The sequence below is a fragment of the Gopherus flavomarginatus genome, chromosome 5 (assembly GCF_025201925.1).
Source record: "Gopherus flavomarginatus isolate rGopFla2 chromosome 5, rGopFla2.mat.asm, whole genome shotgun sequence".
NCBI lineage: Eukaryota > Metazoa > Chordata > Testudines > Testudinidae > Gopherus > Gopherus flavomarginatus.
The window spans coordinates 25293129-25305498 of NC_066621.1; the positions used below are offsets into that span (position 1 = coordinate 25293129).

A 12370-nucleotide genomic window follows, 5' to 3' on the forward strand; every position below is an offset into this window, starting at 1 on the left:
GGAAAAATTATGCTATTGTGAAGAATGTTACTCCTTCACCATGTGGGAATAACTGTCTGAGATATAAACAATGCTGCCTCTGTTAAGTGTTGCCTTTTTTGCCTTTCCACAAGCAACCTTGAGTTCCCGGCTGCCCGTGTTATCAACAGCTCAAAGACTCCAAAACCTCAGGAAGAAGCTGCGAAAAAGCAAAGAAGACCTGCTGCAAGCAGTTATGGATCACTCTGCCACAGAGAATCAAAAAGCGCAGGACTGGAGGGAAAGGGAAAGCAGGATCAATCGGAAAAATGCAGCGGCCAGGAAGAAAAGCACAAAGCAGCTGATAAGCATCTTGGCGCACCAAACGGACTCTATCCAGGAGCTCGTAGCCATGCAGGCAGAGCACTACCGTGCTGCCCCGCCCCCATCCCAAAGTTCTTTCCCTTGTGCCCCAATGTCAGCTCAAAACCCTCTTCCCCAGTGTCATGGTATAATCCCCACTCTGAACCTTAGCGTCCAAAAGATGGGGTACCAGCATGAATTCCTCTAAGCTCAATTACCAGCTTAGTACTTGTAGAGCTGCCACCAACCAGGAATTCCAGTGCCTGGTACACTCTGGTCCCCCCAAAACCTGGCCCGGGGACCCCCAAGACCCAGTCCCTCTGGATCTTAACATAAGGAAAGTAAACCCTTTTCCTCACTGTTGCCTCTCCCAGGCTTCCCCTCCCTGAGTTACCCTAGAAGATTACTGTGATTCAAACTCCTTGAATCTTAAAACAGAGAGGAAAATCCACCTTCCCCCCTCCTTCTCTCTCCCCCTCCCAGGCTCTCCCTGAGAGAGAAAGTGATCCTAACACAGAGAGAAAAATTAACCTCTCTCTCCCCCTTCCCTCCTTTCTCCCCACCAATTCCCTGGTGAATCCAGACCCAGTCCCCTGGGGTCTCACCAGAATAAAAAGACAATCAGATTCTTAAACAAGAAAAGCTTTTAATTAAAGAAAGAAAAACAGTAAAAATTATCTTTGTAAATTTAAGATGGAATATGTTACAGGGTCTTTCAGCTATAGACACTGGGAATACCCTCCCAGCCTAAGTATACAAGTACAAAGTAAAATCCTTTCAGCAAAATACAAATTTGAACTCCTTCCAGCCAAATACACATTTGCAAATAAAGAAAACAAACAGAAGCCTAACTCGCTTTATCTACCTAGTACTTACTATTCTGGACATATAAGAGACTGTATCAGAGAGTTGGAGAGAAACCTGGTTGCATGTCTGGTCACTCTCAGAACCCAGAGAGAACAACCACCAAATTCTAACAGCACACACAAAAACTTCCCTCCCTCAAGATTTGAAAGTATCCTGTCCCCTGATTGGTCCTCTGGTCAGGTGACAGCCAGGCTCACTGAACTTGTTAACCCTTTAGAGTCAAAAGAGACATGAAGTACTCCTGTTCTATTAACCCTTAACTATTTGTTTATGACACCCAGCATCCAGGTTCTTACCACCATCAGCTGCCTCCAACACCTGTATGTTCACCAAGCAGCCCTGAGAACTACAACCCTTACCCTCTGCACTCAACCCCCATCACCATGCAGTATAGGCATCCTGAAGCGCAGCAGTCATTGCACAGCACTCCAGACACAGCACAGTTCCCCACCCCAACCCCCTGGCCTTTTAGGTTCCCAAAATGTTGTGTCTGTCAAGAAAGTTATTTTCTTTTCAATAAATGAATTCTTGGCTTTGAAAACAGTCTTTATTATTGCAGAAAGTCAAAGATACCTTAGCCCAGGAAAGAAACAGGCACTGTAAATCAGCTTAGGAAAAACAGATTCCTATTAACATTGTAACCACTGCACTTCACTCCCGTGCAAGGCACCAAACATTACTGTTGGTTTTCAGCCTCAAATTCTTCCCTCAAGGCATCCCTAATCCTTGAAGCCCTGGGCTGGGCCTCGCTAGTAGCCCTGCTTTCTGGCTTTGGAAATTCAGCCTCCAGGCGTTGAACCTCGGAGGTCCATTCCTGACTGAATCTTTCACCCTTCCCTTCACAAAAATTATGGAGGGTACAGCATGCGGATATAACTGCAGGGATGCTGCTTTCCCCCAAGTCTAGCTTCCATACAGAGATCGCCAGCGCCCTTTTAAATGGCCAAAAGCACACTCCACAGTCATTCGGCACCGGCTCAGCCTGTAGTTGAACTGGTCCTTGCTACTGTCAAGCTTCCCTGTATACGGTTTCATGAGCCAAGGCATTAATGGGTAAGCGGGATCTCCAAGGATCACAATGGGCATTTCAACGTCCCCTACTGTGATCTTCTGGTCTGGGAAAAAAGTCCCTGCCTGCAGCCTCCTGAACAGGCCAGTGTTCTGAAAGATGCATGCATCATGCACCTTTCCAGGCTAGCCTGTGTCAATGTCAATGAAATGCCCACGGTGATCCACAAGCGCCTGGAGAACCATAGAGAAATACCCCTTCCAATTAATGTATTCAGATGCTAGGGAGGGTGGTGCCAGAATAAGAATGTGTGTCCCATCTATTGCCCCTCCACAGTTAGGGAAACCCATTTGTGTAAAGCCATCCACAATGTCCTGCACATTCCCCAGAGTCACAGTTCTTCTTAGCAGTATGCGATTAATGACCCTGCAAACTTGCATCAACGATTCCAATGATCGACTTTCCCACTCCAAACTGGTTCCCAACTGATCGGTAGCTGTCTGGAGTTGCCAGTTTCCAGAATGCAATAGCCACCCGCTTCTCCACCGTCAGGGCAGCTCTCAATCTTGTGTCCTTGTGCCGCAGGGTGGGGGCGAGCTCAGCACACAGTCCCATGAAAGTGGTTTTTCTCATCCAAAAGTTCTGCTCATCATCCCAGACTTCCATGACGATGTGATCCCACCACTCAGTGCTTGTCTCCCAAGCCCAAAAACGGCGTTCCACGGTGCTGAGCATTTCCGTGAATCCCAGAAGCAATTTAGTGTCATACACTGTCAGGTGACTTGCTGTCATCGTCAGACTCCTCATCACTTTGGATCTTCAGGAATAGCTCAACTGCCAAATGTGATGTGCTGGCGAGACTCGTCAGCATACTCCGCAGCAGTTCAGGCTCCATTTCCCACAGAAATCGCGCTGCACAGAAACCGTTGAGAGAGTCAAGATGGCGCCAAACGTGGACAGAAAAACAGGGATTGCTGGGATATGAAGCGATGCATCACAGGGCATTGGGACAGGAAGCAGAATGACCCTTACTCTCCCCCCTTCCCACAACCCACGGCGCCAAAATGGGACGAGGTGCTCTGTGGGATAGCTGCCCATAATGCACCACTCCCAACACCGCTGCAAATGTGGCCACACTGCAGCACTGGTAGCTGTCAGTGTGGCCACACTCCAGCGCTTTCCCTACACAGTTGTACGAAGACAGCTGTAACTCCCAGCGCTGCACACCTGCAAGTGTAGCCAAACCCTCTGTCTGCGATGCTGTCTCCTCTCCCTCCATTCCTGCTGCCTTGAAGAGTGTGAGAGTTAACCCTTGAGGGCTCTGCCAATTGCTAGTTCATCATTTAGCAGTAAGGCATCCCACCCTCTGACTCCTCCACCTCAACTAAGCTTCACAATCATACTGTGTACCAGTATTAAATTGTTCGTTTAAAACTTTTGTGTGTGTGTGTGTGTGTGTGTGTGTGTTTAAAAAATTCCCTGGAACCTAACCCCCTCATTTATGTTAATTCTTATGGGGAAATTGGATTCGCTTAACATTGTTTCAATTAAAGTCGCATTTTTCAGGAACATAACTACAATGTTAAGTGAGGAGTTACTGTACAAGTCACTGGTGAGACCTCATCTGGAATACTGTGTGCAATTCTGGTCTCCCATGTTTAAGGAAGATGAATTCAAACTGGAACAGGCACAGAAAAGGGCTACTAGGATGATCAGAGGAATGGAGAACCTATCTTATGAAAAGAGACTCTCAGAGCTTGGGTTGTTTAGTCTAACCAACAGACAACTTAGGGGAGAGATGATTACTCTGTATAAATACATCAGAGGGATAAATACCAGGGAGGAAGAGGAGTTATTCAAGTTAAGCATGAACATGGACCCCAGAACAAATACATATAAACTGGCCATCAACAAGTTTAGTCTTGAAATTAGGTGAAGGTTTCTAACCATCAGAGGAGTGAAGTTCTGGAGCAGCCTTCCTAGGGGAGCAGTGGGGGCAAAAAAACCTAACTGGCTTCAAGATTGAGCTTGACAAGTTTATGGAGGGTATGGTGTGACAGGATAGGCAGTGGCTCATCGGTGACTCCTGTAGCAAAAATCCCCAATGGCTGGAGATAGGACACTAGATGGTGTGACAAAGTTCCTCCTCTACCTTGGTGGATCCTGTGCTTATTGGTGGATTTGCTCACCTCAGTGATCTTCCCCTCTGGTGGATCCCACTGTCACCTCAGTGGGGTTCCCCTGAACCTCTGTCTCCACTGGGATGGTGGGGTAATGGCTCATGGCCCCATGCACGCATGTCACTGCTACACGTTTGGCTTGTAGCAGCTGGCTACTTTTTACCAGCTTACCCAATATAAGGGTGATAGCACTCCCTGAGTCCACAAGCGCTGTAGTCTCTGCTCCATTTACTTTAACCAGCCTGGTATAGTTATGCGGGGCTAATGCGATGCCCGCAAGGTGGATAAGGGAGCATGGGACCTCCCAATTCTCCAAGTTGCATTGCATAGGCTCCTTGGTGCTGGGATACTGTACTGCTATGTGTCCCCACTCCCCACATGCATAACATCTGCACAACAATGGCTGGAGATAGGACACTAGATGGTGTGACAAAGTTCCTCCTCTACCTTGGTGGGTCCTGCGCTTATTGGCGGATTTGTCCACCTCAGTGATCTTCCCCTCTGGTGGATCCCACAGTCTGGGTCAACTCCTCCTGTGTCTGATCAGGAGTTGCGAGGTTTGGGGGGAACCCAGGCCCGCCCTCGACTCCGGGTTCCAGCCCAGGGCCCTGTGGATTGCAGCTGTCTATAGTGCCTCCTATAACAGCTGCATGACAGCTACAACTCCCTAGGCTACTTCCTCATGGCCTCCTCCAAACACCTTCTTTATCCTCACCACAGGACCTTCCTCCTGGAGTCTGATAATGCTTGTACTCCTCAATCCTCCAGCAGTACTCTCTCACTCTCAGCTCCTTTTGCCTCTTGCTCCCAGCTCCTCACACCCAAATCTCACTGACTAACTGGGAGGCTTTTAACTAGTTCCAGCCAACCCTTGATTGGCTTTGGGTGTCCCAATCAATGTAGCTATCTCCACTGCCTTCTAGAAAGATCTTAATTGGCTCCACGTGTCTTGATTAACCTGAAGCAACTGCCATATGGTTACCATGGTACTAGGGATTTGGTTAGCCTGGGGCTAACATACCTGTTCCTTATTACTTTACTGTAGCCATCTGGCCTTGCCCCATCACAATGGGGAGGCCTCTGAGTTACTACAGAGAATGCCTGCCCAGATGTCTGGCTGGTGGGTCTTGCCCACATGCTCAGAGTCTAACTGATCATAATATTTGTGATCCGGAAGGAATTTTATCCCTGGTCAGATTGGCAGAGACCATGGGGGTTTTCATCTTCTTCTGCAGCGTGGTGCATGGGGTCACTTACAGCCTTAAAATAGTGTCAGTGGTGAATTCTCTGTAACTTGTCTTTAACCATGATTTGAGGATGTCAGTAACTCAGCCAGAGGTTTTGGGTCTATTACAGCAGTGGGTGGGTGAGAATCTGTGGCCTGCAATGTGCAGGAGGTCAGACTAGATGATCACAAAGGCCTCTTCTGACTTTAGTAAGAGTATCTGAGTAAGAACTGACATTATAATTTTAAACCTAACTAGTGCCCCATAAGACACTTCCCACAAGATGTCAGAACATGTTAGTATTACAGCTGAGTGGGTTTAATATTTATTTAATTTTCTTTCTTGATATAGGGATTAGATACAGTGCTCCTGTCAGAGATTTCTAAATTATCTACAAAAACACTAATTTTCACTTGCCTAAGTAGCCCCTGGAATCACAGTTAAAACTGTCTCCTCCTCCACAATCTGAAATGGCATCCCCATGGGCCACCACGGAATGCATTGTCCCCATGCCCAGCCCTGTTGGCCTGACTGGAGTCCCTCTCCTCCCTCAGTAAGTCCAACTATGCCTATGAGTGACTCTCTGCAACTTCCCCTACTCCTTCCCTTGTGCCAGGGTCTCTGTGTCCTCCGTTCATCGCTCTCCCATACCAGGGTCCCTCAATCTCACCCCTCCTCATCAGGGGTTCTTTATGCCCCATCCCCCTCTCCATGTCAGGGGATGTGAGCATCCCCTCCCCCATGTCAGGGGCTGTGATCATGCCCCCTATTCCCTGCCCCGTGGTCTAGGGAATCAGTCGTTCAGGGACTCGATGCACTCAGCTCTGCTGGGCTGCAAGCGAGAGGAGCAGGGTGTTGGGCTGGTGCCATCAGCCATTTGTTTGAGCTAAGCCAGCGAGCAAAAGTGCTGGAAGCTGTGGAGCAGGAGTTGGGCTGGCATGAAGTTTGAGGTGTGGCTGACCATTTGGATGTGGAATATATATTGGGTTGGATCTGGTTTGAGGTTTGGGTTGGATCTGGGCTGAGCAGATGGCAGGGACTCTGTGCGTCCCCTGTTTTCCCTCTTTGGTGTCCAGGTTTTCCCCCAAAATCAATAGGGGTCTGTCCACTGAGGCCTAGAATATTTCCTGACATTTTGGAATTGATCAGATGTGACCTTCTGAAGTTCTCCTCTTGCAGACAGACAGTCAGATGGATGGAGCAATGCCATGGAGTTGAGAGAGGGAGGGAGGGGGAATAGCTGCAGGAAGTCCCTGAACTAGATGGGGGAGGAGAGTGGCCACAGAGAGCTTATGAGCCAGAGGCTTTGATAAAGAAAAACACCCATCAGAAACGGAGGTGCCAACTCCAGCCCTGGAGCACCCATGGGAAATAATGGTGAGTGCTGAGCACCCATCAGCAGCCATCTCCCCAGCTCACCCCCCAGCATCTCCCACCCACCGGTGGCCCCTCCAATCATATCTCCCCCTCCCTCCCAGGACCTCCCGCCTGCCAGTAGCCCTGCCAATCAGCACCTCCCACTCCCTTTCAGTGCCTCCCACCCACCAGCAGCCCAACCAATCAGTGCCTCCCATCCGCCGGTGGCCCTGCCAATCAGTACCTCTCCCTCTCTCCCAGCGCCTCTCACCCACCATGGATCAGCTGTTCTGCAGCATGCAGGAGGTGCTGGGTGGGGAAGGGGAGAAGCAAGGGCTGGGTGCACTCAGGGGAGGCGGTGAAATGGGGCAGGAAGAGGCAGGGCATGGGTGGGAGCTTAGGAGAAGGGCTGGAGTGGGGGTGTAGCCAGAGCCAGAGCCAGGGTGGGTCGTGCACCCCCTGGTACATTAGAAAGTCAGCCCCTCTGGTCAGAAAAGCCAGTTCTGGCACGGCCTGAGTGTTTAAGCTGTGTACAGATATGCATCACCGACAACTCTAGTGCAGGCAGAGGAGACTGACACGAACCCCTCCATTGCACTCTTACATAAACAACTGACCCCACTGAATCAAAACTACTCTGGCCAGGAGCAAATGTGCCATGCGACTGTGTGGGAAATGTCGTCTGTTCAACAGGTAATTTAAGGGGTTAACAGATCACACTCCATTGGCCTGGCTGCACAGGGCCACTGGGACCAACTTGACACTGGTGCACCTCAAAGGGAAAGGAAACGTGGTAGCGGATGCCCTGTCCAGGGAAGAGCCCAGAACTGATGCCTGCTGAATAGCCAATGGCCAGCCTTACTGCATCAGTGTCACTGGAGATGTGACAGAGACCCTGTAGCAAAGGGTCCCTTGTTCTTTGCAAAGAGCTCTCACCTCACAAACTCACAACACCAAACACACATCCTGCAGGATAGTTATCCATAAAGAGTAATGTAAGTTATCTACCAAAAGCTCGTCACTTGTCAAGATTCATAACCACTGCAAGCTGTCTGTAGGGGTGACATTTAAGGAACAATGTCATGATCCTGACAGGCAGCTTTGTGGGTTTGGAGTAGATGTCAGACACCAGGGGATACCGTGTCTCAGTGCTGGCCCGTTCAGGCAGGAGGGAGCTGTCCCCCTGCCCTGGTGAGTTGGTGAGGCAATACAAAGGCTCAATTGTCCAACCTTGCACCAGCCCACGACTTTCAATGGAAAAAGCACCAGAGACAAATGCAAACAATTGAAACCTCTTGGAGGTAAAAAGGAACATGACGACAGACAGAGCCTCCTCACCCAGCCTGTGAACAGAGACAAAAGCCTGTTTCTGTATAACAGAGAATGGGGAAAGGCCCTCTGAATCCACTCACTGAAGAGGCATTTTGTTGTCCTCAGGAAGGTTTGGATCTGCAGCAGACTGAACTGGGGAGGAACCTGCCTGATTAGGTAGGAAAGGGAACTACTGATAAGTGGAGAGCCGGGTTTGTGTCTTATGATTTTGTTCCCATCGCTCTAGTAGAATCTTCATCCTATCTCATATAGACCTTCTTCTGTTTTATTACAAGCGCTGTGTTTGGTACAGGCTTAAGATAAAACTGGCAACCTGGGGTGCATGGCTCCTTTGGGAGCAGTGGACCTGGGATTTCCATGAGTAGCCATGTCGGGGGCTGGATACCACAGGGGAACACTTCAAAGGGACTTGAGGCCTGGGGTGCACCTAGTGTTAGCGGGCAGGGTGAAATCAGGGCTGGCCTAGCCTGGAGGAGAAAGCTTAGGTGGCCGACAGGCTGGTGGTGTCAGGAAACTGACACCCAGCCACCGGGGGTAACAAGGTGACTCTCAGTCTTTGGTTCTCTGGGCCCCCCCACAGAGCTGGTGAGGGGAAATGAAGGGGTGAAAGGACACCCTGGAATGTTCAGTGAGCATAGTCTGCAGAACTACAAGTGTGTGACACCTGGGGGTGGGGGGTGTTAGATAAACAGCCAAGTCCAGCCCAATCCCTTCTATGCAGGCTCCCCATCCCCACGTACTCCCTTCCAGAGGCTTCAGGTCTAGACTTGTGGCTAGAGAGTCATTCATCAGAGCTCTCTTCAGAAAGAGGTGGTGCTTGCTCCTGCCCCCGTTCTGCCATCGTCAGCCTCTCTGAGGCAACTAGTGGTTTCCCAGATGCTAGGGCAGGCATCAGATAAAGCAGTCTGTGATGGCACCCACTGGAAGGTGTGCTGGCCTCATGCTGAATGCCTCAGCCCCTGCTTCTACAAGAGTTCCAAGGAGATGGCGAGGCACCTGCCCCTCAGGTCTGCCTCACACCTGTTTCTCCAGACAGATTGATCTTCTTCAGGCTCTCCTTGATGAGGATGAACTCAGGCCTGCACTCCTGTTCCCCCTTCAGGGCCAACTCTCGCTCGTACTGCAGAGAAAAGAAAATACACAGTTCCTGACTGAACCGGTCTGAGAAACATGACGCCAGAAGACATTTCTGACAAACCCAAAAGGGGACTCCATGCAAACCCCAAGACCAAATCTGAATGGTGAGCCAAACTAGATCCCAAATCACCCCTATTCAACATGCGAACTGTAAACTAAACCTCAAACCATATCCCAATTCAATCCCAACTCCATGCCAGTCCCATCAGCCAAACCTCAAACCACATCTCAATCCAATCCCAACTCCACACCAGAACTGTCAGCAAGACCTCAAACCACATACCAAACCAATCCCTGCTCCACACCAGAACCTAAAATGACATCCAAACCCAATCTCAGCTCCATACCTGTCCCATCAGCCAAACCTCAAAGCACATCCCAACCCAATCCCAACTCCCATCCAAACTGTAAAGCAAACCTCAAACCACATACCAATAAAATCCCAGCTCACCATCTGTCCATCAACCAAACCTCAAACCACATCCCAACTCAATAACACCACCACAGTCGAACTTCAAACCACTCCCAATCAATCCCAACTCCATACCAAAACCGTCAACAAAACCTCAAACCACATCCCAATCCAATCCCAATTCCACCCCTGAACCATCAGCAAAACCTCAAACCACATCCCAAACCAATCCCAACTCCACACCCAAACTGTCAGCCAAACCTCAAACTACATTCCAAACCCAACTCCATGCCCATTCCATCAGCCAAACCTCAAACCACATCCCAACCCAATACCAACTCCACACCCGAACCTCAAACCACATCCCAACCCAATTCCAAAACCACACCCAAACCTCAAACCACTCCCAACCCAATCCAAACACCACACCCGAACCTCAAACCACACCCAACACAATTCCAATGCCACACCAGAACTCTCAGCCAAACCTCAAACCACATCCCAACCCAATGCCAACTTCACACCCATCCCATCAGCCAAACCTCAAACCATATTCCAATCCCAACTCCACGCTCGTCCATCAGACAAACCTCAAACCACATCCTAACCCAATCCCAACTCCACATCTGAACCTCTAACCAGATTCCAATCCAATTCCAACTCCTCCCTGGAACCATCAGCCAAACCTCAAACCACATCCCAACTTCACACATGAACCTCAAAACACATCCCAACCCAATCCCAATTCCACCCCGGAACCATCAGCCAAACCTCAAACCACATCCAAACTCAATTGTAACTCCACCCTCAAACCTCGAACCACATCCCAACCCAATCCCAACTTGATGCTCATCCTATTACCCAAACCTAAATGCACATCCCAACCCAATCCCAACTCTATGCCTGACCCATCAGCAAGCCTCAAACCACATTCCAGTCCAATCCCAACTCGGCACCCAAACCATAAGCCAAACCTCAAAGCACATCCCAACCCTTTCCCAACTCTACCCCGGAACCATCAGCCAAAACTCAAACCACATCCAAACTCAATCTCAACTCCACCCCCAAACCTCAAACCATATCCCAATCCAATTCCAACTCAACCCCCGTCCCATCAGCCAAACCTCAAAGCACATCCCAACCCAATTCCAACTCCATGCCCGTCAATCACCCAAACCTCAAACCAAATCCCAACCCAATCCCGACTCCACACATGAACCTCAAATCACATCCTAACCCAATCAGAACGCCACATCCAAACCTCAAAGATCTAAACCCAATCCCAACTACACAATCGAATTTCAAAACACATCCCTACCCAATCCCAATTCCACACCCGAACCTCAAACCACTCCTAAGCCAATCCCAACTCAAACAACAACCCCAAACCTCAAACCAAATCCCAACCCAATCCCGACCCAATCCCAACTCAAACAACAACCCCAAACCAACTTCAACCCCAAACCTCAAACCAAATCCCAACCCAATTCCGACTCCACACATGAACCTCAAACCACATCCTAACCCAATCAGAATGCCACATCCGAACCTCAAAGATCTAAACCCAATCCCAACTCCACAATCGAATTTCAAAACACATCCCAACCCAATCCCAGTTCCACACCTGAACCTCAAATCACTCCTAACTCAATCCCAACTCCACACCCCAACTCTCAGCCAAACCTCAAACCACATCCCAACTCCACACCCGAACCTCAAAACACATCCCAAACCAATCCCAACTCCACCCTGGAACCATCAGCCAAACCTCAAACCACATCCAAACTCAATCTCAACTCCACCCCCGAACCTCAAACCACATCCCAATCCAATTCCAACTCCACCCCTGAACCGTCAGCCAGACCTCAAACCAAAACCCAATCCAATCTGTACTCCACGCCCGCCTCGTCAGCCAAACCTTGAACCATAACCCAAACCAATCCCAACTCGACACCCAAAGCTCAAAACACATCCCAATCCAATCCAAAATCCACAACGAACCTGTCAACCAAACCTCAAACCACATTCCAGTCCTAACTCCACGCCTGTCCATCCCCCCAACATCAAACCATATCCCAATCCAATCCAAACTAGACACCCAAACCGTCAGCCAAACCTCAAAGCACATCCCAACCCAATCCAACTCCACACCCGTCAATCACCCAAACCTCAAACCAAATCTCAACCCAATCCCAACTCCACATGAACCTCAAACCACATGCTAACCCAATCAAAACTCCACATCCACAACTTAAACATCCAAACCCAATCACAATTCCACATCTGAACTTCAAAACACATCCCAACCCAATCCCACTCCAGATCTGAACCTCAAACCCCATCCCAATACAAACTCAACTCCACACCCGTCCCATCAGCCAAACCTCGAACCACATCCCAACCCAATACCAACTCCATACGCATCCATCACCCAAACCTCAAACAACATCCCAACTCAATCTCAACTCCACCTCCAAACAACATCCCAACCCAATCCCAACTTGATGCCCATCCCGTCACCCAAACCTCA

The 12370-nt window shown here is 49.5% G+C and overlaps 1 protein-coding gene across 1 annotated transcript in view; it reads right to left on the reverse strand.

Moving 5' to 3' along the window:
- Window positions 1–9294: 9294 nt before the first annotated feature.
- LOC127052625 (protein FAM107B-like) overlaps window positions 9295–12370 on the reverse strand; it is a 49657-nt gene continuing 46581 nt past the window's right edge. Inside the window, exon 5 of the mRNA XM_050956498.1 lies at window positions 9295–9411. Coding sequence (XP_050812455.1) covers window positions 9295–9411 — 117 coding nt within the window. The remainder of the gene's footprint in view (window positions 9412–12370) is intronic.